Source organism: Aulonocara sp. 'chitande type north' Nkhata Bay, linkage group LG22 (genome assembly GCF_057382095.1).
Source record: "Aulonocara sp. 'chitande type north' Nkhata Bay isolate Kocher_YH1m ecotype deep benthic linkage group LG22, A_spYH_male_GT1.1, whole genome shotgun sequence".
In the NCBI taxonomy this organism is placed as follows: Eukaryota; Metazoa; Chordata; class Actinopteri; order Cichliformes; family Cichlidae; genus Aulonocara; species Aulonocara sp. 'chitande type north' Nkhata Bay.
Genome location: NC_141364.1, coordinates 25414233 through 25438525, shown reverse-complemented (window position 1 = coordinate 25438525; position 24293 = coordinate 25414233). Strand labels below are relative to the sequence as shown.

The window sequence follows — 24293 nt, the reverse complement described above, 5'->3', positions numbered from 1 at the left end:
CATCTGACACACTCTGTTGATGGCAGTTTCCATGTTTTCTTCTTGACATATGAAGCTGCTTGCCTCTGCCAACCATTCACCTGCAAGTGCAATATATCACTGACTGACACTTAGCACGCACTTCCCTTAAGAACAATTTAACCATAGCTAGCGAGTTCCTGTGCTTCTGTGGTGTCTATTAGTCTAATGATAGAACTAGACATGCTGTGTCAGATCATTTTATTGCACAAAGAGGCCAGTTGTTTTCATCTGCTTTCAGTCTTCATGCTTATACTATGCATCCATCCATCCATCCACCCATTTTTACTTCTGCTTATCCGAGGCCCCGGCCAGATGGTTCATTCGAACCTTCTTGCTGTGAGGCAACAACACTAATCACCGTGTCACTGTGCTGCCCGCTCGCACCATCACTGCAAATAAATGCTAATTAGATTATAATTAGATTAAGACTAACCTTTTCCTAAATTTCTATACCTTTTGTACAAAGTAGTAAGATAGCTGGTTTAAAGCATACAAAATCCATGTTCAGGAGCATATTTCTATTTTATTGCTGCTAAATGACATTTAAATTATCATTAGGGAATTTTTCACTAGAATCCACTAACCCCGGGTGACTTGGGTTAAAGAGTCTGTGCTTTTACAGCATAGCAGTCGGAGAGGCCTTCCAAAAGTTAAAGCATCACTCAGCTGACCTTATGTGAGACTGAGCCTCTATGCACAAAAGTGCACATTTCTCACTTGTGAAAAGCAATCTTTTTCTCTCTTCCGTGTCACATTACACATTGTTACTACGAGTCAGGGAGCACCGAGTACATTTCAGCACATGGAAAAGCTGCTGGGGTGTGTGAAGGCACCTCTCCCAACGTGCCTTCGTCTCATTGATGCGGTGATGGAACAGAGGGACTTAAGCCTTGGCAGTCTGGGGGGAAAAAAGGAGGGGTGTCAGAGGAGGGATGGCGAGAGTGAGGAGGAGGCGAGGAAGGCACAGATTTTCAGCCCACGGGCTCGATAGGACCTAAATAAGGAGCACTGACGCATGGTTCTGGGAGTGGCATTAACACTATTGTCAGCCCTCAGTGCTGTGAGGCTGGGGTGTCACAATATGTGGACGTGTATGTGTGCAAATGGGTGTGTGCGCTCAGTCTGTGCTTACAAAAGGGGAGCTAGATCATAGCCCATCTCAGCAAGCTGATTCAGTGTCGACAAAATCAAGGTTTATTCACACACACACACACACACACACACACACACACACACACACACACACACACACACACACATGGACTTTTATGGAATATAGCAAGCTGGAAAACAGATTGTTTTTTAGACTTTTCTGCTCTTTATGAACCTTTTCTCTTCAATTATAGTAGCTGCTCACATAAAAAGATATGGATGTGCATTTAGTAGTTTACAGCACCTATATCTAGCTTTAGATATTCTATAATTTGTCTATCCACGTCTCATATTGTATGTGTGAACGAGTACATTGTTAGTCAAGAGTGTAAAGAGCCAATGTCTGCGGGTCATGGTGAGAGCGGGTGACGTATAGTGGCGCTTCATTCCTCCCAATAACTCTTCCCCGCTTGAATGCCCGGACCATCAATCCCTCACAACACACACTCTGCGAAATGACTCGCGCACGTCAGCGCGCTGGGTCAGGCATGCTTAACATGCGCATTGCCTTTTTCTTCTGCTCAGCCCTGAGATATTAAGATAAGATAGATAAGATAAGATAACCTTTATTAGTCCCACACGTGGGAAATTTGTTTTGTCACAGCAGGAAGTGGACAGTGCAAAAGTTATGAGGCAAAAATTAGAATACAATAAGAATAAATACAGTACACAACTGTACAGAATAGAATAAAATAAAATACTATATACAGTAGAATAAAATAAAATAAATATACAATAAGATAAAAATAGAATACAAATACAAATACTATATACAACTGAGTAAAAATACAACGATGACAGAAAGGATTATTGTACTTAGTATTATTGCATATGTATGGATGTGTGTGTTTGATCAGTTAAAGTCTTTATTATGGAGTCTGACAGCAGTGGGGAGGAAAGACCTGCGAAATCTCTCCGTCCCACACCGTGGGTGCCGCAGTCTCCCACTGAAGGAGCTGCTCAGTGCTGTCACAGTCTGCTGCATGGGGTGGGAGATGTTGTCCATCAGGGATGACAGCTTAGCCGCCGTTCTCCTGTCACTCACCACCTCCACTGGGTCCAGAGGGCATCCTAGAACAGAGCTGGCCCTTCGGATCACCCTGTTCAGTCTCTTCCTGTCCCCAGCAGAGATGCTGCCGCCCCAGCAGACCACACCATAAAAGATAGCAGAAGCCACAACAGAGTCATAGAATTTCTTCAGGAGTGGGCCCTCCACTCCAAACGACCTGAGTCTCCGCAGCAGGTACAGCCTGCTCTGCCCTTTCCTGTAGAGGGCGTCTGAGTTATGAGTCCAGTCCAGTCTATTGTTCAGATGAACACCAAGGTACCTGTAGCTGTCCACAGCCTCAATGTCCATACCTTGGATGTTCAGTGGTTGCAGTTAACATGTTGCGTGGTGTCTTTTTCATCTCTTCATCTAAAGGAAGAAGTTGTGGGTTTGATTTCTGCACGTGTGAGGAATACGGTTCAAGGCTGCATGGTTTTATTAGTTTGTGCTGATCGTGATTGAGCTTCTTATTCAACACGACTCTTGCAAACAGGCATTCACTCCATGTAAACACGTTGATAGCTTCTTCTTCTTCTTCTTCTTTTCATACGCACACTCCCAGACATGTGCAAGCACATGCACAAGCAAACACACAGAGACACACACATGCACACACATTGTTGGATTTATGGTTCCCTTGAGTCTGGGCTGTTAATGGAGAGACTGCCACTTATCAACGCCAGCTTTAACGACAGACTGCTAAAAACAGGACGAAGAGTGATAGTTTGTTTTTCATCATACCGCATCGGGAAAAAGTGAAACGATGTTGAGATTTATGGCATCTGCCCACCTGTAAGGCAGAATTATTAGGCCCAGTAACCCCAGATTAGAGAAATAATCAACTAGATGCCTGTGAATTTATATCTCACATCCCGTGTATCACTCATTGTGTTTATTGCTATTGACATCCCTCCCCCCCATCCCGTGGCCTATCAATACTCTTAACAGGGTACACTGCAACAACAGCATGAAATTAAATGCCGTCCTGCTGAGATAAAAGATTAAATATGAAGCGCACCGTGCCAAAAAAGAATATGCAATTTTCGGCCCTTTTGTGCTGGTGATTTCAGTTTTATAGAGTCAAAGGAATACTCTGAAATTTTGGAAAACCAGCACATCTAAGCCTCCAAGGATGTAATTATTACCTCTACAAATAGTGCTATAATTATGCCCATGTAGCGCACCCTGTTTACATTTTAGTCACAACGAGTTCTCCAAAAGGAAATTACATACAGTAATTGCACCTTTTGCCTTGTACAGCCTCACTTGATAAAGTGTTTCATGTGCATAGTATCACATAAAAAGCAGAAAATCTGAATGAGTTTAGTTTCAGTTTAACTGAATGAAAGGGGTGAAATGAAAAAGAACAGTTACATGAATGGGCCTTACCATTTTGCAGACTAATTTTGTGACTGGCTTTGAGTAGTCCTAAAGCACAGGTTAAACCCTTTAAAGCAGGGGTGGGCAATCTCAGTCCACAAGGGCCGGTGTCCCTGCAGGTTTTAGATGTGTCCTCGAACCAACACAGCTGATTTAAATGGCCAAATTAGCTCCTCAACATGTCCTGAAGTTCTCCAGAGGCCTGGTAACGAACTAATCATGAGATTCAGGTGTGTTGACCCAAGGTGAGATCTAAACCTGCAGGGACACCGGCCCTCGTGGACTGAGATTGCCCACCTCTGCTTTAAAGCAAATCCAAAACTCACTTAAGCTAGCATTGTTTGAAATGGCCAGCAGGAGATGAGTCACTAAAGTAATGATCTCACTAACCATTTTCTTTATGAGTTTAATGCTGGGATGTACTGCTAATTTCATCAATTCACCCATCCATCGAGCCAGCTGTCCTGTCACAGGACACAATTTACAAAATACCAGAGTTTTTGTGCTGGTCATATCATTTTATTGTGTTGTATTTATCTGCTACACCTAAATATTGTCTGACATTGAACCAGTCCGTGGTGCAAAAAAGGTTGGGGACCGCTGGTCTAGGGGATTTCTTATGCAAGTTTTTAGTAATGTACTTAGTCGACTCTAGCTTGTTCTCCCTGGGTATGAACCTGCTAATGGACTATCCCTGCTACTATTAATAATATTAATACTAACACAACATGATGTTCTTTTTGAAAATTATGCACCCAGTAGGACTACAAGATAGGGCATGATTTAAGGGGGTGATTAACACTTCACTACTAGTGCAGCGTTCATAGTTTCTCGGTTGAGAAACACTTCATACTTCTGACATCTCATTTAGAGACAGTGGTTACGTCCATCTTTTAAATGCAGTCTATGTTTCCAGCAAAAGAAAATCTGAAATTTAACTTGGCTGGTTCGGATAGAATACTGAGTTAGTGAAGTCTTCCTTTGAAAATTCACAATACAGTCTCAAGCCACCCCTCATTTCTTTATATTTTGCTTCCAAGGAGGCAGACTTTCTTGTAACTTTTTTAAAGTGGTCTTCAGCAATAGTACTGACACAGGACCTGGAAATGCATCTGACCATGGTCCATCTAGCCTCATCAGAAATGGTCTCAGGGGGAGGGTGACTGTCAAGAACGGTTTCTTATGGAAAGAAAAATGGAGAGAAAATGCTGATTAATGCCAAATTTCACAAGGACTGAGCTTAAAATCAGCGACAACAGGTCTTACAGGGTGATGAATCCAAATTTGTATGTATGTATGTGTGTACAGCAATCTGTAAAACAAAGAAGAGCTTTGGGATGTGCCTCAAGAAGCCTGGAGAATTAAAGACTACTTAAAGAAATTACAAGAAAGCTCGCCTAAGAGGGTTCAGGCTGTGTTCAACAATAAAGATGATACCAACTATTGACTTTCAAGCTCATTAGATTTTTTCTTTTTTGCCTTACATACTGTATATATGCACCCATTTCCCATTTTCTAACAAAAAATAAAGAAGCAAGAAGGGGCTCATGGCTTTTGCACAGCACTGTATTCCATATAATAACAGCTATACAGCTAAAGGTTGTGTGAAGCACTTTTGCTTTGTTGGTTCGCATACTGCTTTTATCAGTCACCACATAATTATCTTTGCCAATTAGTCCAGCGTTCAAAAACCCAACGAGCATCGGGCGATAAGCATTGTTTTCATTTAAGTGTTTGCTGGCATTTTGGCAGCTTTGTAGAGAATTTAACGTGAAGAGAAACTGCAGATATGATGGGAACTGAGACAAAGCCAAAAACTTCATGATCGAAGCAGATAAACACCACGTAACAAAGGGTTGGTGGGAGGTGGATGCTATGCTTTTCTCACTGCAGGGAATTCAATTTGTTGATGTGCATGACAACGTATGCAAATCACGTCAGTCACAATTTTACAATTACAATACCCAAGGCAGAGTAAGGCTCATAAGTGCAAAGCATGCACGGCTTGTCTGGGTTTAACATTGTGAAATGAGACAGGCAGACAGGGAAGCTAACTTGTCATAGCTTTTTTTTCCCACTGTTGATATAATTTCACTTTGTTCCAGTTATTTTGGACTGATCACAAGGATATTCATAAATAAATAAAAACTAATTATAATGAATATGTCTCCACGGTGATTGTTTTTTTTAAATAAATGAAATAAAGACTGTCTCCGAAAAGTTTGTGCTTATTTGGATGGAACAGTATGTTCAATTGGATATTTTTGGAAGTCATTCAAACTTGCACAACTCTAACTTCTAACTAGATTATTTCTAATTCGATCAATTTAATCACTCAAATTAAACAATCATGACATTGTAGTTCTTGCACACTGTCTGCATTTAACATTTAAAAGATTCTTAAAAAATTCAAAATGCTGCCATGTCTTTACACCAGTGTGGCATCTGTACAGAACAGCTTTGGAGGAATGATGGGGAAGGCAGTAAACAGAGTGCACAACATTTTCATAGCTGCTACACTAAGCAAAAATATAAAGAAATGAAGGGTGACTCAACACTTTTGCACAGTACTTTACGTCAAAATACAGTACTGTGCAAAAGTGTTGAGTCACCCTTCGTTTCTTTATATTTTGCTCTAGAGGAGCTATTAAGTGAATACACATGACAGACCACTTAGCAGAGAACCAATTTTAAATTGTGTCGTTAGGCAGCTTGTTACCAGCAACCTGTCACAAAAACACATCATTTGCATCAAGATGCCAAATAGCCCAGACCTCAGCATTTTTGAGGCAGTGTGGGATCATTTTGACAGAGAACAGAACAAAACAAAGGCAACATCTAACGACGAGCTTTGAATGTCCTTCCAGAAGTCTAGAGAACTATTCCTGAAGACTACGTAAAGAAATGACAAGAAAGCTTGCCTATGAGAGTTCAGTCAGTGTTAAAGACACTGTTAAACGTGTCCAAACCAGATTCCAATATCAAGCTTGTTAGAATTACAGAACCCCTGTTATTGTCTTATAAACTATACTACCATGTATGTTTGCCAATAAACTTATTTCCCATTTTGTTAACAAAATATAAAGAACGGTGGGGTCACTGAAGACTTTGACTCTGCCACTAATGTACGTCACACAAAGGTCACTAACAAGGCCATGTTCCTTTAAGGCAAAGGCTCTGTCGATGGCGACTCCAGACCCTGTGGTTCTTTTGCTGTTACTGCTAAGAAAGAATTGTGTATGAACAGAGCTGCTGCATGAAACTCAAAAGTCAAAGTGTCAGTCAACGATCCAGGATTCAACTCAACCTTTTACAACTGCCTATTCTTTTATCTAAATGACAGCATGCACTGTATTCATGGGCAACTGATGAGAGGCTGAAACTAAAATCTGAGGCAGACTGACAGTCTGGAGTCGCCATCGACAGAGCCTTTGCCTTAAAGGAACAGAGCTGCTGCATGAAACTCAAAAGAAGCAATCCAGAAACCGAGGACATTCGCCTTCAAAGTAAAACTTGTGCTTCCTCCCTGCAACTCTTACTTTGAAGGCTAACCGTCTCCTTTTCTGATTTATGTTGCACTTTTCAGAGTTTCACTACTGCTTGGTGAGTAATTTGCAACTGTTTACAGACAAGTCTGTATTTTCCATGAAAACTATTGGCAACTATGGCAGCCTGGAAGCCACCAAAGCAAGGAGGTTTTCAGTGCAGCACCATATACCATTTTGCAGCCAATTTCCACATGAGTTGACATTTGGACTAATGCTCTAGTCTGTCCATTCTGTGATTGCTGTGTTTGCAGAAAAATGTGTCAGACTCATTTGGGGCGACCGTGGCTCAGGGGGTTGGGAATCGCATCTGTAACCGGAAGGTCGCAGGTTCGATCCCTGGGCTCTCTGTCCTGGTCGTTGTGTCCTTGGGCAAGACACTTTACCCTAGTTGCCTACTGGTGTTGGCCAGAGGGGCCGATGGCGCGATATGGCAGCCTCGCTTCTGTCAGTCTGCCCCAGAGCAGCCGTGGCTACAACTGTAGCTGCCTCCACCAGTGTGTGAGAGTGAATGCATAGTGGTATTGTAAAGCGCTTTGGGTGCCTTGAAAAGCGCTATATAAATCCAATCCATTATTATTATCTGAAACCAAATACTACTACTACTAATAATAAATAACATGGCTTTTTATGAATGCTATAGACTACACTACAGAAGAAAGAAAACAGCAGAAAAACAGCCAGCAAACGCAATATGCCCTAAAACAAAGGAACTACATTCCCTTTAGCTGTAATCTACAGGACTATGAAGCACAGATGTTGCCCTTGTGCACCCCTTGTTTGGAAGCTTAGGCAAATCTGTGGTGTATTTTTACAGCCATGTTGATTTGGCAGTTTTTTTGTTTGTTTATTTTTTCCTCGATATGGCTGTAGTCACGTATTTCTTCCTTGATTTCACCCTTTCTCTTTGTTTTTGCCTGTTCATCCCTTGGAGACACACAGCATAACAGTCTAATTAGCTATACAAACACCTTGTGAAATGTGATAATGGATAAAGCAGTCATATTGCGTGCACATCCACACACACACACACACACACACACTCACGTACACAATGACCATGCTGTGTCAAAAGGATTTTCCTGCCTTGTAATTAGACCCCTCTTGCATTTGACCAGTTACTGTCATGCTTATTTAGTTGTCAAAAGGTTAAAGGTTAACTCAGCATTTTCTGCTCTAAGAATACTGTTAGTGACTACATAGCAAGGAGCAAGGATGTCAATTTGGGTTTACATACACTACAATCTATCCATTCACTTACAGTTTTTTACAGACACTAGGACACATTTCTCAATACTTAGGTCACTTTTGCAAAACTCATCACACAATCCTCCTAACTGACCGTCAGCTTGGCAAAGCAGTTCATTTCACATTCAAAATGCACTACAACTACCAAAACACTTCATTCAGGTCTCAAATAACCTCATTCTTCCAGAACACTAGCAAAGGTTGACAGCCGACAAACACACTTTGTCACCCACAAAACAATGACCTAAAAAACACTAACAACATGTAGCATTACACAGTGTTTTCTTGTGTAAAACAAGGACACATCTCTGTTTATAATTTCAATATATGTTACTGGAATGAATCAGACATCATGCAGAATTCGTTAATATTTGTTTATGTATTTTTTATTTTTTTGCACTAAGTAATCCCAAAATACAAGAATTTGTATACACACCATCCACTGATACACATACAATAGTAATGCTAATCTACTCGGTCTTCTCCATTTGGCCACATGTTCTCATCCACATCACATCTCATGTCATCTAGGGCAACACACCTAGGAAAGAATCTTCTGGCTGCCAGAATTGAAGGAGTAACACTTGTGTAGATGTTCATCTACAATGAGAATCAGCTGTGGCTGGTTAAACTGCATTTTTAGATTTAAAATATGTTTCAATAAAATATTGTTGTTGAATTTTGCTGTCTTTTCAAGTTTTGCATTGTGTTATTGTTTTGGCCATAAGTTTAACAGTTTTGAAAACAGTATGTAAGCACATGCAAAATGTCCTGTCCGTACAAAGATTTTTGGCAGTTGTTGTGTCTGAGTGAGAAGATAATTCATGAAATTTGAGAGATGTAGTCATTGAATGCATTTTGTGCCAAAACAATGATAACTGGTCCTCAGTTTAGCCCACATAGACTTCTGTTGTGCTCACTGTGTGAGGAGTTTTGCAAACGTGACCTAAGTATTGAGACATGTGTCCTAGCGTCTGTAAAAAACTGTAATCCATCCATCCTTCTTATTCTGCTTATCCAATTCATGGTTACATACAGCCTGAAGCTTATCCTAGATGGCATAGGGCGAGAGGTACACCGTGGACAGGTTCCCAGTCTGTTGAAGGGCTAAAATATAAAGATGCTAATAGAACAGATTAATAAAGTCTTCATTCCAAAAAAGACAATTAAGATGCACATGATAAGGGCATCAATATTTAGATCTACAGGCATAAAACAACTAAAGGGAAGGTCGTTGACAATATCCAAGAAATAAGACGACTGGCATATGAACAATGTTTGTACGAGCCTGCAGCTAATTCTGGATCCAGTATTTTTCTTTTTTCTATTACGCACTCATACACACTCTCTTTTTCTCCCAGTGTCTCATTTCTCTCTGCTGCTTTTTGATCATCTTTGCCACAAAAGCAAAAGAAGATTGATGTTTAGAAATTCAATAGCGTTGGTTGGGCGCTCCATTGGTCACTGTGTCCCTGTTAGCCTTGCTGGCTAATCAGATCTTATTCCCAAGCGTGTTCTGCATTTTATTAGAGGCTTCCCTCTGCAGACTTAGTGGGGAATTGATGATCACAACTAGAGGGGAAGTTTAAATATCAAGTCAGTTCAATGTGCATTTTAAAACAGTTACATAATTGTTGTAATTTTGCCTCTGCGACATATCTTATTAAAGCCTAGACCTTCAGATTGAATTCAGCAGATTTAACAAATATACTGGTTGTAACTTTTGGGAGCTAATTTTTTCAGATAATTTCATTTTCACAAAACAAACAAACAAAGAAACAAACAAAAAAAAACAACCCTAAATGACAGGTGACAGACAAATGAAACCAAGAAGAAATTCGAGGAAAGGAAGAGGTCATGACAGAAAGCACATCATGGCATGGAATTGTATTTATGCCAGTAGAAATGGCTCACCAATGTTCATTGATGATTTAACCATGTAGCAACGCTGTAGTGACCTTAAACACTGCCTGACAGGTAAATAAATGGAAGCTACATTAACAGGTTTAGTAGACGACCTCAATCAAGCGTGCTTTTAACGTACCAAAGATAAAATTAAAAGCAGAATGAATCAGCAGCAAACATTAACTGAAGGTAGCGGCACTGAATGCCTCGCAAAGGGCCAGAAATGACTTCAGGTAGTCACAGACTGCAAAGAATTTGCATTTAATTCTTAAAAACAATCCTGGGATTTAAAATTTGGTTAGTTTGGCCAATTATTTTGAGCCTGCTCTGCTTATACTCCTTCGAATAGAGCTAAAAGTCTTATAATCACATCTTGACTGGTTCATTTCACATCCATTGCGACCCTGTACAAAAGCAAAATTATGCCAATCACTCAACTGCCCAGAGGGCGTCTTCAGCATGAGTGATTTATCAACAATCAATGCTTTTGATTTGAACGCAACACCCATATATGATTGCTGAACATCTGAACCCAAAAGACAGGGGGCTAAAAACCTGATAAATTTGTCCACACTGTCCTGGAAAGAATGAGAAACTTGGCTGCAGAGATCTGCTTTTATTCTGCTACAAACGCATTAGTGAGGTGAGGCACTGATGTTGGCTGACAAGGACTCTCTCTAACAGTAGGCATTCCAATTCTTTCCAAAGATGTTGGATGGGTTTGAGGTCAAGAATCTGTTCACCGCAGTCATGAAGCGGGAAAAAAAATAAAATAAAACATTTATTCATGAATGGGGATTTGTTCACAGGAATACTGTGATGTTGTACAGGAAAGGTCCTTACCTAAGACCTTTCCAGTTAGAGCACACTGTTGTATAAAATATCATTTCCTAGTAGGAAGATTTCTCTTAAGTGAAACTTACCAATTAAAGCTTTAGACCTTTAAACCCTGCTCCTGTTTTAGATCCATTCTGGGACTCAAATAGGTCTGATGAATGCCCATTGATGGTATGCCAACTCTATTTCTGTTATGTATATGGGGAAAGTAATTGTTCCCTCTGAGCTTTGTACTGGAGGAGGGGATCTCTTCATGAAAGAGCAACATAAGTTAAAAAAGAGGCAGCAAAAGCAGCACCACATGTGGATGAGAATGAACCATGCTTGCTGTTGCGAGCTAATTCATAAAATTTAAAAAAAAAAAAAAAAAGTTGGGGTTTTATTTTCTCTTCAGAAAATGTGAACTTCTCCTAGCAACCGTTAATGCTGCTTCAGCATCAATACATCAACACAAAAATGACATTCGTGTGGATGGGAAGTCACTTGGTTAAAAATCTCTTCCAAACGCAAATTGAACATGAACCCAATTTCAGGACTTGAAGTGAAATGTGAGTTGTGCTTCAACTTTAACTGATGGGAGAAAAAAAAACTACCACTAAATTGCAGAGAGAGGATGAGATGAGCATACAAGTGAAAAGCCTCATGTTTGCAAAACATCTGTAAAGATCCAAATGGCTGCATTTGAATGCGATTTCGAGCGGTTCTGGAAAGTGCAGCGCTGACACATTTTTGTTTTCATATACATCTCCTCATCAAGCCTCACTCCTACTGCTACTACACTTGGCCTGATCTGCGTATTACACATTAAAAATCTTGATGCTTGTGAGGCTGACTCACCAACGCATGATTTGATCTTGTTTGCACCAGGCATTATACAACCTTATTTAGGCATAATGAAACATTCACAAAGCATTAGATGAGTGTTTGGGCAACAGCGATTACTGCTGCCAATGGCAGCAACAGTAACAACATAAGGATAGTCATTTTTAGAGCAGTGCATTAAACTGTGCCTCTATTAGTATATTATTAGAGCCATAGATAATACATATACATAAACCCAATACTTATTAGTATAAACATAAAGCCCTGTGGACAGAATCCTCATGGCAAATACTCTAATCTGACCCACTGGACGGCTTTGGAAAATAAGGAGGGCATAAATTTTGGACTTAATTGTATTTTAATAAATTTTGCAGCCTCTCCTACTGATAAAGATCTCCACAATGGCCATTCATAATACAACAAATAATTAAGTAACGATTAAATTACTGAAGAGTTTCTATTTTTTTATGATCTGCTATAGATTTTTTTTCATACAATTGGTCTACATTTAAAAACAACAACAACAAAGCTGCATATTTTTTGTGAATTCACAGAAACCTTTTTAGTCCTGTAATTTCACACATTCCTTGCAATTTAAGTCATGCTGATACATTTCTTTTATTTACTACAGCAGCATTTTATAGAAAACTAAGAAATACTGTTGAAATTGCCCTTCCTTTCCTTATATTTAGGGATTCAATGTGTAGTTAAACTTCTTTATGCTCACAGAAAGGGAAGTTTCACTGGTTTGGCCCACTTAGGATCAAAATGGACTGTATGTGGCACACCATTTGAAACGAATTCAACATCCCTGCAGCTGAGTACGACTAAAATGTGCAATAACCTTTTTATAGTTTGTTTTCATTTGCAATTCTTTAATCTGTCTTTTTTTTCTCCCTCTCCTGGATCATTGACTTCGTCACGGCGTGTCGTAATTTCTATATATCCACTGACATATATGCACACAAGGAGAGGCTCACACCACTGCTGGCTGGCACAAGCCAGTAAACAACAGCATATCTCAGGGCTACCACTTAGCTTTGTCACTCTCCTAGGAGCGAGAACTGCACAACACTGCATTCGTTTTATTTGATCACTAATTGTTTTTGGCCTGAGGATTATTGCAAAGCGATTTGTGCGGACCCGGGGAAAACACGGTGGACGTGTGAACGTCACCTTGTTCCATTTGTCAGCCTTGATTTGTGTGCTGTAAGTGTAATTGACTTATGTCTCTACAAAGGGGGAATGAATGAGCAAAGAATTCATTTGTGTTTTTTTACTTCTCCTGTGTCGGAGTGCATTTGTTGTTCATTTTAGAATTCTTTATTAAGGCTTCTAGTTATTGAGACTGTTATTTGCAAAGGAGAGTGTGTCAGCTAGAAATATTACATTATTATTCACATTTGTGATTCATGTTTTAAACACTTCCCTTTTCTGACATTTATTTAAAATGGACACATTTTGCTTTTTTTCCCCAATATTCTGTCATATGCTGTTACAGTGGTGGGTGCTTAGATTAAAGATCACCAAAGTTTGTCAGCATGAGGTTTTAACTCTAGCTGTGATTAATAAAGCTCCACCCACCTGCTTTTCAGCCAATCAGAAGAAAGATGCCTTAAACAGGAGATGAGCCTAAATGGCTTGCTTCTCACAGAGGATGAACTGAAGGGCATCAAAGAATCATCAGAGTAAATCATGCAAAGTTATATTAGTAGAGTTCAAGAATCAAAATGATGTTCGGGGAAGTCCACTTTTTTGGGTATACCTTTCGTTAATGTAAATATCTGTTAAGCCAACCCCATGGCAATGACCCAGTGGATTTAGAGATGTAGTGATGGTCAAGATGACCTGCTAACATTCAAGCTGAGCATCAGAATGAAGAAGAAAGGGGATTTATGTGATTTTGAGTACGGCATGGTAGTTATTGCCAGACAGGCTGGTCTGAGTATTTCACAAACTGCTGATCTGTTGGGATTTCCTCACACAACTATCTCTGTGGTTTCCAGACAACGCTCATTTCTCTGGGTGAAAATGCCTTGTAGATTCAAGAGGTCAGAGGAGAAAGGCTAGAAGGCAGTGAGTTAGGTAACCACTGTCATAAAGAAGGTATGAAGAACATACTGTGAATGCACAGAAAGTGGAATCTTGAAGAAGATGGGCTAGAGCAGCAGAAGACCATGCTGGGAAACTGAGGCTAAAATTCACATGGGGTCACAAAAATGACCCAACAGATTGCAGAAACATTGCCTGGTCTGATGAGACTTGATTTCTGCTACGACATTCAGATCTTAGGTTCAGAATTTGGCACAAACAACATTAAAGTGTGGCTCCATCCTGCTTTAGTTGCTCAGACTGCTGTAATGGTGTAATGGTATGGGCGATATTTTGGCATGCTTTGGGCCCCTCAATACCAAGTATCTTTTAGCCGACCTTAGTATTGTTGCTGACCTTTCCGTCCCTTTATGATCACAGTGAACCCATCTTCTGGTGGTAGCTTTCAGTATTATAACTTAGATGATCTCAAACTGGTTTCTTGAACATGAAAATGAGTTCACTGTGCTCAAAGGCCTCCACAGTTGACAGATTGCAATCCACCTTTGGCATGAAGTGGAAGGAAAGATTTGTTTCAGGAATTTGCAGCAACTGCGTGATGCTGTCACGTCAGTATGGACCAGTGTGGACTCTAAATGGTTCTAGCACTTCACTGAAGCTCTGCCATGACGAATTAAAGCAATTCTGAAGGTAAAATGGGGTCTAGCCTACTAAATAGTAATCGACTGGTTCTTATGTATTGCTTTTCTATTCCATCGGAGAACTCAAAGCACTTCATACAACATGCCTCATTCACACCCATTCTAGCTAACATTCATGCTCCTAGAAACACACTGGAGAGCAACTTGGGTTTCAATATCTTGCCCAAAAATACTTTGGCATGCAGACTGGAGCAGGATTGAACCACCCACCTTCAGATTAGTAGATGCCCTGCTCTGCCTCCTAAGTAACAACCGAGTTAATACTGAGTACCAGCAAGGTGTACATAACAAAGCAGCTGGTGAATACAGGTCCCCCGTAATATCCTGTAGATGGGGGTCAACCGGCTCTGTAGCCTTAAAGTTAAGTATGGTGCTGTGAAGATGCAGATAATAACACGAGAATGTAAATACACTGTTAAAAAGTGTATATAACGTTTAGATAAACCAGTCAAAAGCACTCCATGACCTGTAGATGCTTTAGTGCTAGTAAACACATGGGTCCAAGTTTGTATAAAAGTCTTAATAACACACTGTAATAGGTAGATTGAAAAATGAAGACGATCCATCATTTCCCTCATCCTTTATTCCAGCTCTGGTCGTTACTTGAGATATTGTGTGCAGATGAAGTCGTGTGTCTACCACCTCTTTTGTTTTCAGTCCAAAAAGCATTATATGACTCTTTAAAGTCTTTAAACAGTTTACTTGTTTTCATTATTGCATTACTTCATTACTTCTTTTCCTCACACTCCCCCCCCCCCCCCCCGGGCTTGGAAAAAAAAGGTTTTCACATTTTATCTTTTTTTTCACAGCCAACACCCCCCCCCCCCTCCCCCTCCCCCTCCCCACACACATACACTTCTATTTATTTGTTCCTGTTTTCTCTGGAGCACTTCATCTGTTCAAATCTCCTCAAGTCTCTGCTAATATTTTCTCCTCCCACTCCTATCTCAGTCCTCCTCTCACCTTCTCTTCCACTGCGTTTCCTTCTTATCAGCCTCTATCTCTCTCTCTCTCTCTCTCTCTCTCTCTCTCTCTCTCTCTCTCTCTCTCTCTAACACACACTGTTGCTCTCTCTTTCTCTGGAGACACCAGCTTGTTAATGACTTCACTGCAGTTTGTCTTTTAGCTGGAACTGACTGTGGTTGATTATCTCGCCATCAGCATTTAGCATCAGGCACTTCTGAGAGGATCCCTCACCCCTTATCGTTTCGCCGCGAAACGCAAACACCTTGTGATGTCACCCACGTATGAATATTAATGATCAGCTGCGCGCCACAGCCCCATTCTTTCTTCACGATGGAGACGGGAAGAACTAGTCTGAGTCGAAAAAAAAGAAAAAAAAAAGACATCAGCCCTGTTTGAAATATTGATGTGTTTTGGGGAAGCTGTGTGTGAGATTTCCAAATCGCTGATGCTGCTGATGCACTCTTACCTTTGCGGCTAAGCTGAAATTAACAGGCTAAACGGGCAGAAAACTTAGTGGTTAATAGAAATGAAAAAAAAAGTGTCAGCTCCTGCAAATCCACTATGATTACTGTTAATACACGTTAAATGCCAAGAATTTGAACTGAAAGCGAGAGAGCTGAAGGCAGCTCTATCAAGGCCAGATCATGCCCTTGGGCAAAGTGACGGGGTACATTACAGCTCGCCCAACAAGTAGGGAAAGAAGGCTGATAGAGATGCAGTCTAATTGCATGTGAAACTTTGCCTGTTAAGCGGGGGAGTCAAATTGTGTGTGTGTGCGTGAGGGGGGGGGGGGAATGAAGTGCCATTTTAACTTCCACCAGGCATCAAGGTCAGCTTTTTATAAATTGTAAGTAGAGCTAGTGATGAGTCATACACAGGCGTGCTCAGTGGGCACAGCTTTGAATCCAGCAACTATATCAACTTTTTTTTTAAGATATATTCTTTTGCCTTAAAAATATACACAGCAGATTTAACTAGAGCCATTCATTGCTTCTGCATATATATATATATATATATATATATATATATATGCATATATATACATACACATACACATTGGGAAGATGGCCGAGTGCTCAGTGAATACCTCAGGCAGCAGAAACCCAAGAAAGAGGAGGGAGACGAGGAACCATCATGGAAGGACAGGCCCCTGCACGGTATGTACCACCGGCAGATAGAGGAGGTGGCTGATATCCAGTAATCCTACCAGTGGCTGGACAAAGCTGGCCTGAAAGACAGCACAGAGGCACTAATCATGGCAGCACAAGAACAAGCTCTGAGTACAAGATCCATAGAGGCTGGGGTCTATCACACCAGGCAAGACCCCAGGTGCAGGCTGTGTACAGATGCCCCAGAGACAATCCAGCACATAACAGCAGGGTGCAAGATGCTAGCAGGCAAGGCATACATGGAACGCCATAACCAAGTGGCCGGCATAGTGTACAGGAACATCTGTGCCGAGTATAACCTGGAAGTCCCGAGGTCAAAATGGGAGATGCCCCCAAGGGTGGTGGAGAATGACCGAGCTAAGATCCTGTGGGACTTCCAGATACAGACGGACAAAATGGTGGTGGCTAACCAACCGGACATAGTGGTGGTAGACAAACAGAAGAAGACGGCCGTAGTGATCGATGTAGCGGTTCCGAATGACAGCAATATCAGGAAGAAGGAACACGAGAAGCTGGAGAAATACCAAGGGCTCAGAGAAGAGCTCGAGAGGATGTGGAGGTTGAAGGTAACGGTGGTCCCCGTGGTAATCGGAGCACTAGGTGCGGTGACTCCCAAGCTAGGCGAGTGGCTCCAGCAGATCCCGGGAATAACATCGGAGATCTCTGTCCAGAAGAGCGCAGTCCTGGGAACAGCTAAGATACTGCGCAGGACCCTCAAGCTCCCAGGCCTCTGGTAGAGGACCCGAGCTTGAAGGATAAACCGCCCGCAGGGGCGTGCTGGGTGTTTTATATATATATATGTATGTATATATATATATATATGTGTATGTGTGTGTGTGTGTGTGTGTGTGTGTGTGAGTGTGTTTTGCAGTGGTAGGGCACTAGTTCAAAGCACTGCTTTTTAGTGTGATAGGCAGTCAGTGGAGAGTTAGAGCTTACAGAGCACAGGAGAGCATCAGCCCTTGGCCTTGACCACTGACAAGATATAGCTGCACAGGGTCTCGTATAGAAAGAATACGCACACACATACACACACACACACTTTCACAAACACGTGTAGAAATACACACCTATTTCTTTTCTCTGCACTTCAACTCCCTCCCTCCCTCCTTCCCTCCTTCCCATGTCTCTCTCTTACCACCCATCATTTATTGGCTAATGTCTCCCCTCTACTCAGCCATCAAAATCTTGCTGCTGTATCTATTTTTTCCTTCTTTTTTTATCTTCCCTCTTCCCTCCTTCTGGGAGAAAATAAGCTGCATCAGCATTGTAGTTACATTCCACCCTGCAAACACACAGACACATATATATACACACACATACACACGCATTCACAAAGTGCATAGGATTAAAGGATGAATGACCTGATTTAGTCCCTGTCGGTTTACAGCTGTGAATATGCATTAATTTTTCTTTTAGAGGACACACACACACATGCCCGCTCAAAAAAATTTGAATGATTAAAAACAGCATGCGTGTGTGCTCACACGTCTCCCTAATTGTGACTCCTGTATTAGCCGTGGAGTTTCTACCTCATCCTCAGCCCATCTCATGGCTGTTGAGGTGTCTGCATCCGCCCCTCTCGCCTTCCATGCCAGCCTGCGTTCTGCCCGTCTTCCTCAGCGGGCCTTTCTTTCATCGCAGCGTCTCCAGTCCTCCTCAATGCAGCCATCTTTCTTACACATTTACCCTGTCTACCATCCTCCATCTGTCCGTCTCTCCTGCTCTCGCTCCCGTGGGTAGTGGTGGGATAATTGGAAGCAGAGGTTCTTCATTGAGATGATGCTGAGGCCAGTCAGGTGGAAAGCCCTCTTAATAGACCTCTGCTCTTTTCCATGCCTACACACACACGCACACACACACATATGCACGCACACACGAGAGCTTATGTAAACACTTACACACACAGCATATATTCTTCTGTTTGGATGCAGCCATGCACGGACACGCCTATTATTCTCCACGGGAGGACCTAATTTCTGATATTACTCAGCATTCCATATAATAGAAGCAGCCAATGATTTCCCATAACAGCGTCGTTTTTCTTAACTTTTGTGTGTGTCTCTCTCTCCTCCCGTGTCCCTCACTCTCCTTCATCCTCCCTCCGTCACTTTACCACTCACTTGAGATACCTGTGCTGCAAATCCATTCTTTTGTATCGCTCGGTTGCAATCATATCTCGCATCTTTTCCTTGATAACAGGCAATCCCCCAGCTGTTTCCCCCCGCCCACAATAGCAGCTGCATTCCTCAGATTGCCACAGCCCATATCACACTGCAAAATTTAATCTACCTCTGCTTGTGAAGTCAGCTTCTTTGTGCTTCCCAACTGTATCCATTTTCTTTTCCCTTAGCTTGGAAATATGATTCAGGGACATTTCTGCCTTATGCAAGAGGCCAGTTTGCTCCCCTCTCTAGCTGCTCCATGATACCCTCTGTCAAACCCCCTTTTCACGGCAGTGCCCTGCCTGCTGAACCAAGATGGCTGCCTTCCAAGTCAATTTGCGGTCAGCGAAGGAGCCATTTGCATGAACATGTGTCCCATCATTTAGCTGATATCCCCCTATGTGTGTCGCACAGAGAGGAGTGAAATCACACATTTAATAAAGTCCTCTCCACCTTTTTTTGGTCCAACACATCCCTCCAGTTCTGGTGTTTTGCAATTTTCCCACCTCTGGTGTGGTACTTAAGGATTAGTTGAAACACAGAGGCCTCTCTTAATGTTAAGAGATAAAAGTGAGGGAATGTAATAGATTGTAAAGAGTGGGATACACAGGCAGTGAGTTAGGGAGAGAGAGAGAGAGAGAGAGAGAGAGAGAGAGAGAGAGAGAGAGAGGATGTTTTAAATTGAAGGGAAACTTCAAGGATGAGCTAAAAGTTAGGTGGGCAACATATTCTGTTATTAGAATCTGTAAATCAGGGATGTAAAACGTATACACACACACACGCGCGTGCATGCACACAGTCATTACTGTATGCAGATTAATCAGTCTGTGGTAACTGGCCACAAATGAACAATGGACACAATGGACACCTGGATTTTTTAATTAGCATGCATATGTGGGCATCTCTGTAAGTGCAATCATGTATCTCTGTTGTGTGGATGGTAAACACTGATTGAATAGCGCAACCTGCAAAAGTGCTGCTGGAAGCAGGCCATAATAAGACAAGGCTCACTTATCTAAACTATTTTCACTTAGGTGCACTATAGTCAAACAATGATTGATACTTTGCATCTAGATGCAAGGGGAACCTGTGTGTGCTCAGTTTGAGATGTCCGCTCAAACAGACCTCGGAGTGGGAGCTTCTAAAAGCATTTCTGTTCACTTCATTTGCGAGATTTACAAAAAGCTCAACTTTCCGTCCCTCAATGTCGAGTATATTGTCAAGCAGTAGGCGCATGGCAGACTTGTGAGTGAGAACAGAAGGTGCAAAAGCCGAGCCAGAAAGTCCAGTAGCAGATTGAAGTGCATAGTTGTGAGTTAAATAAAATAAATCAATTTTAAAAAAACAGAAGCGAGGATTGTTTCACAGATCTACAAGAATTACCATCTACATTCAGAGCAGCTTGTATGGGCACAGATGGAGAGGGAAATGGTGTAAAAGAGTCATAGAGTTGAAGAATAAGAAAGGTTAAATGTCCAAAAGAAGTAGCAACAGAAGTACATAAGTTTTGATAGATTTGGGTTTTTTTTCACATGGTTCAATCTTCACCTTACATGGATATGATGGCGAAAAAATGTCATTTACATTGACATTTTCCTATCTGGCACTATTACATTTGTATATTTTGAATGCAAACTGTGGCCTTTTAATTTGTGTTGGTAACAAACAAACAAAATACCCCTGGAAGTAGTTTTTGATAAACCAAAAAAGAAAAAAGAAAGTATAAAATACAGTTTTACCTTCTTTCCACCAGGGGGCACTGAACCATACACACGTTGTGCAAGTACATCAGGAAGCAAATATCGGCCAGTGAAACTATTTAGTTTAAATTTTGGGGTGGGAAGGGAGGGGACAACAACAACAACAACAACCACAAAAATAGATTTGGAGTTGGGGAAGTCTGGATTATAACTAAATAAATTACTGAGGTCAGTAGGTTTATATTTTATTATTTGTATATAATGGCTACCTAGCTTGTATCTTATGATACAGAAAGCAGTAAATACAATGTGTGCATGCTCCCAACAGAGTTTTGGGTTTGCTGGCTACAAGGTTATGGTTTTTTTTTTCGTTATTTCGCTAATTGGCTACAGCTAGTAACTGAAGTGAGCTTTTGCTATATTCTGTGTCAAGATGATCCCACACTGCTTCAGTAATGTTCAGGTCGGGGTTGTGTTTCTCTCCAGGTATGCTTTTACTGCACAGCGTGTTTGTCTTTGTAGATTATATTGCATTGTAAATCTAATTCTGATTATAGTTATCTGCTTTCATAATGTCATCAGTTTTAATAAGATCCCCCAAACCAGCAAAAGATGAAAAGAAAAACAGAGTTTTTTCATATTTCATATGCATATCCTGTTCATTTGCTGTAGATGTTTTTTTTTGTCTTCTGTCTTCACTTGTCCAGTTTCCTCAAATGTCTATGCCTGCCCTACCATAAGTTTTTGGCCCATGTCAAGGAGATCAAATTATGTCTTTTTTCTGATAGGCTGCCAGTAACAAAATTAAGATACAAAGTTAGTTTTTGGTTCCTACTAGTGGTGGTGGTGTAATGGTGTGGGAGATATTTTGTCTTAGCACATTCTGGATCTATTAGTCATTAGGTTTAAACAGAAGTTTAAAGTTTGTCAGCCCTTTGGGTCCCCCAAATGGCATGGGGCTCCAAGCAGTTGACTGCCTTGCCTGGTGTCATGCAATGAATGATTTAAGCGACTTTCAATGGTTATTGGTGCCAGATGGGCTAATCTGACTATTTCAGAGAGTGGTGATCTATTTTCCTGCATATGGTTTACAGAGAAACGTCTAAAAAAGAGAAAATACTCAGTAGGCAGTATTCCTCAGGGCGAAAATGTCTCATTGATACCAGATGTCAGAAGAGAATGACCAGACTAATATGAGCTGATAATAAGACAATAGTAACTCAAATAAGCACTCGTTGCAACCAAGGTATGCAGAAGAGTATCTCCAGATGCACAGCGAATCCAGCCTTGAAAGAAATGGGCTATAGCAGCAAAAAACCACACTGGGTGCCAAAAAAGAACAGGGACAGTTCATACAGGCTGGTCAAAATTGGACAAGAGAAGACTGGCAAAATGTTGCCTTGTCTGATGAGTCTCAGTTTCTGCTGAGACATTCAGATGGTAGGATCAGAAAACAACTGAAACATGGATCCATGCTGTCTTCTGTCAGCAGTTCATACTCCTGATTTTCTCTTGATTTTAACTGAGTGGCTTTTATTGTTGGATCATTCCTGTCTTATATCACCAATTCAGGCTAGTGTTGTTGTTGTCTTGTAGGGATTTAGGGATATTTTCTTCACAGACCTCTTAGTACCAACTGAGCATTGGTATTGATTTAAATGCAACAGCCTTCCTGTGTTGTTGCTGACTGTGTCCATTCCTTTATGACAACAGTGTAGCCACCTTTGATGACTGCTTCTAGCAGGATAACGTGTCATGTCAGGATCATATATCATATCACCTCAAACTGGTCTCTTGAACATGACAATGAGTTCACGTAATTCAAATGGCCTCCACAGTCACCAGATCTCAGTACATCTTTGGAATTTGGCAGAAAGGGAGATTTGAGTCATAGATCTGTGGTCACCAAATATGCAGCAATAGTGTGATGCTATCATGTCAGTATGGACCTAAATCTTTCCAGAATCTTGCTCAATCTCTGCCATGAAGAAATAAGGCAGTTCTGAAGCCAAAAGGGGGTCCAGCCCAGCACAAGCGAGATGTTCCTTAACACTCAAAAGCTCATCTTTTTTAGCACTTCACTTTATCAATGCTAGAGAAAGTTTGGTTTAGTTTTTGAGAGTTTGTTTGTAAAGGCACTGTTCTGTATCAGTTCAGAGATAGGAAAACACCTGAATTATGTTAGAATTGGCCCACTTGGAAATAGAATTTGGTTGTTATTACAGAAAACTCTCCGTTCCAGGCTAAATGTAGGCATATTGAAATAATCTTAAATATGCTTGTGCGTTGTACCACATGTTACATAAACAGATCCACCAACAGAGGTGACAATGTTATTCCAATACCCTTTTTTTCTGGTTGACTATGTAAGAACTCTTCCTAAATGTGCATTCATGTGCCTTGCCAATGTTTTGCCACTGCCTTCGGTGTGGCCTGTCATGGTCCGGGGGTGTGTGTGCGTCATGTGCACCTGGGCCACTTGGCCACAACATCAAATATCATGAATGCATAAGTAATATGTGTTGTGGTATGCATTATGCGATCTCATCTATTCTTGGAGAGAGAATATTGTTTGGTATTATGCGCATTATTCACGGCGTGTGACACGGACAAATCCGAGGCAACCACCAATCTGCAAAAGAGGTTTCAGAGTTCTAGTGTGTATAAATCTGGATCACAATAATTAACAAATCATTTATTGATTGTCGTGTTATTTGGCATTTTATCATATTCTGTGTTTTCATACTCGCAGCAGTGAGCATATGTTTATTTCTTATTTATTAAATTGGGAGTCCTGCGAAGGAGGAGGACAGTTTCCAAGGTTAAGAGGGCTAAAGATATATTTATATTTACAAGTAAAACTCATTAAATATTCACATTAAAATGAAAACATTAAAAAATAAATAGATAGTTAGAAGCAGGTTTGCTTCACCAAGCTGGTGGGGAAAGTGGAAAAAGCTTTAAAGAGTCACCAGCGCCTTTACCAGACACATGGCCATGTAATATATGTAATAATCTGCAAACTACTGGCTTGGTTATTAGAAATGATTGTTGAATCAGTTTGACAGTATGTTTGCTATCTGTTTGCTGGCTGCTGGGTTTCTAATTTACTGTGAATACATGATTGCACTTACTGTGTCTTTGCTGATGGAAAGAAATTAGTTAACTGTCTTGTTGAGGTCTTGGCATTTTAATAATTTGCTGATGATTCAGAGCCTCGTTATACAAAAGTGATCCTTGAATGCCTGAGGTAACAGCTGGCTTAATAGAAGCTGGTGTGATGGAAGTGGGCTTCATACCTGACCTTGCAACCAACTGTGCTATTGATTGGATCTTAATTTTTTTTCTTTTTTTTGTCTCACCGTTAATGTCCTTCTGTCCACTTGTTCTTAGGTTAACTGGCTTCCAGCTGCCTCCACCAATTGTGAGTACGGGCTCCAGGCTCACATTGTGGCTGCTTTCTGACTATGCGGTCAGCGGGCAGGGATTCAAAGCTGCATATGAAGGTAACTCAACTTCCATCTTCATAGAATACCCGCTATTATAGCTTACTTTAATGTCTTTCAATGCGATGTTTCATTT

The 24293-nt window shown here is 41.0% G+C and overlaps 1 protein-coding gene across 1 annotated transcript in view; it reads left to right on the top strand.

The window, feature by feature from the left end:
• The window catches only part of csmd2 (CUB and Sushi multiple domains 2), a 276414-nt gene that overhangs the window by 23955 nt on the left and 228166 nt on the right, over positions 1 to 24293 (top strand). Inside the window, exon 3 of the mRNA XM_086281126.1 lies at positions 24105 to 24217. Coding sequence (XP_086137252.1) covers positions 24105 to 24217 — 113 coding nt within the window. The remainder of the gene's footprint in view (positions 1 to 24104; positions 24218 to 24293) is intronic.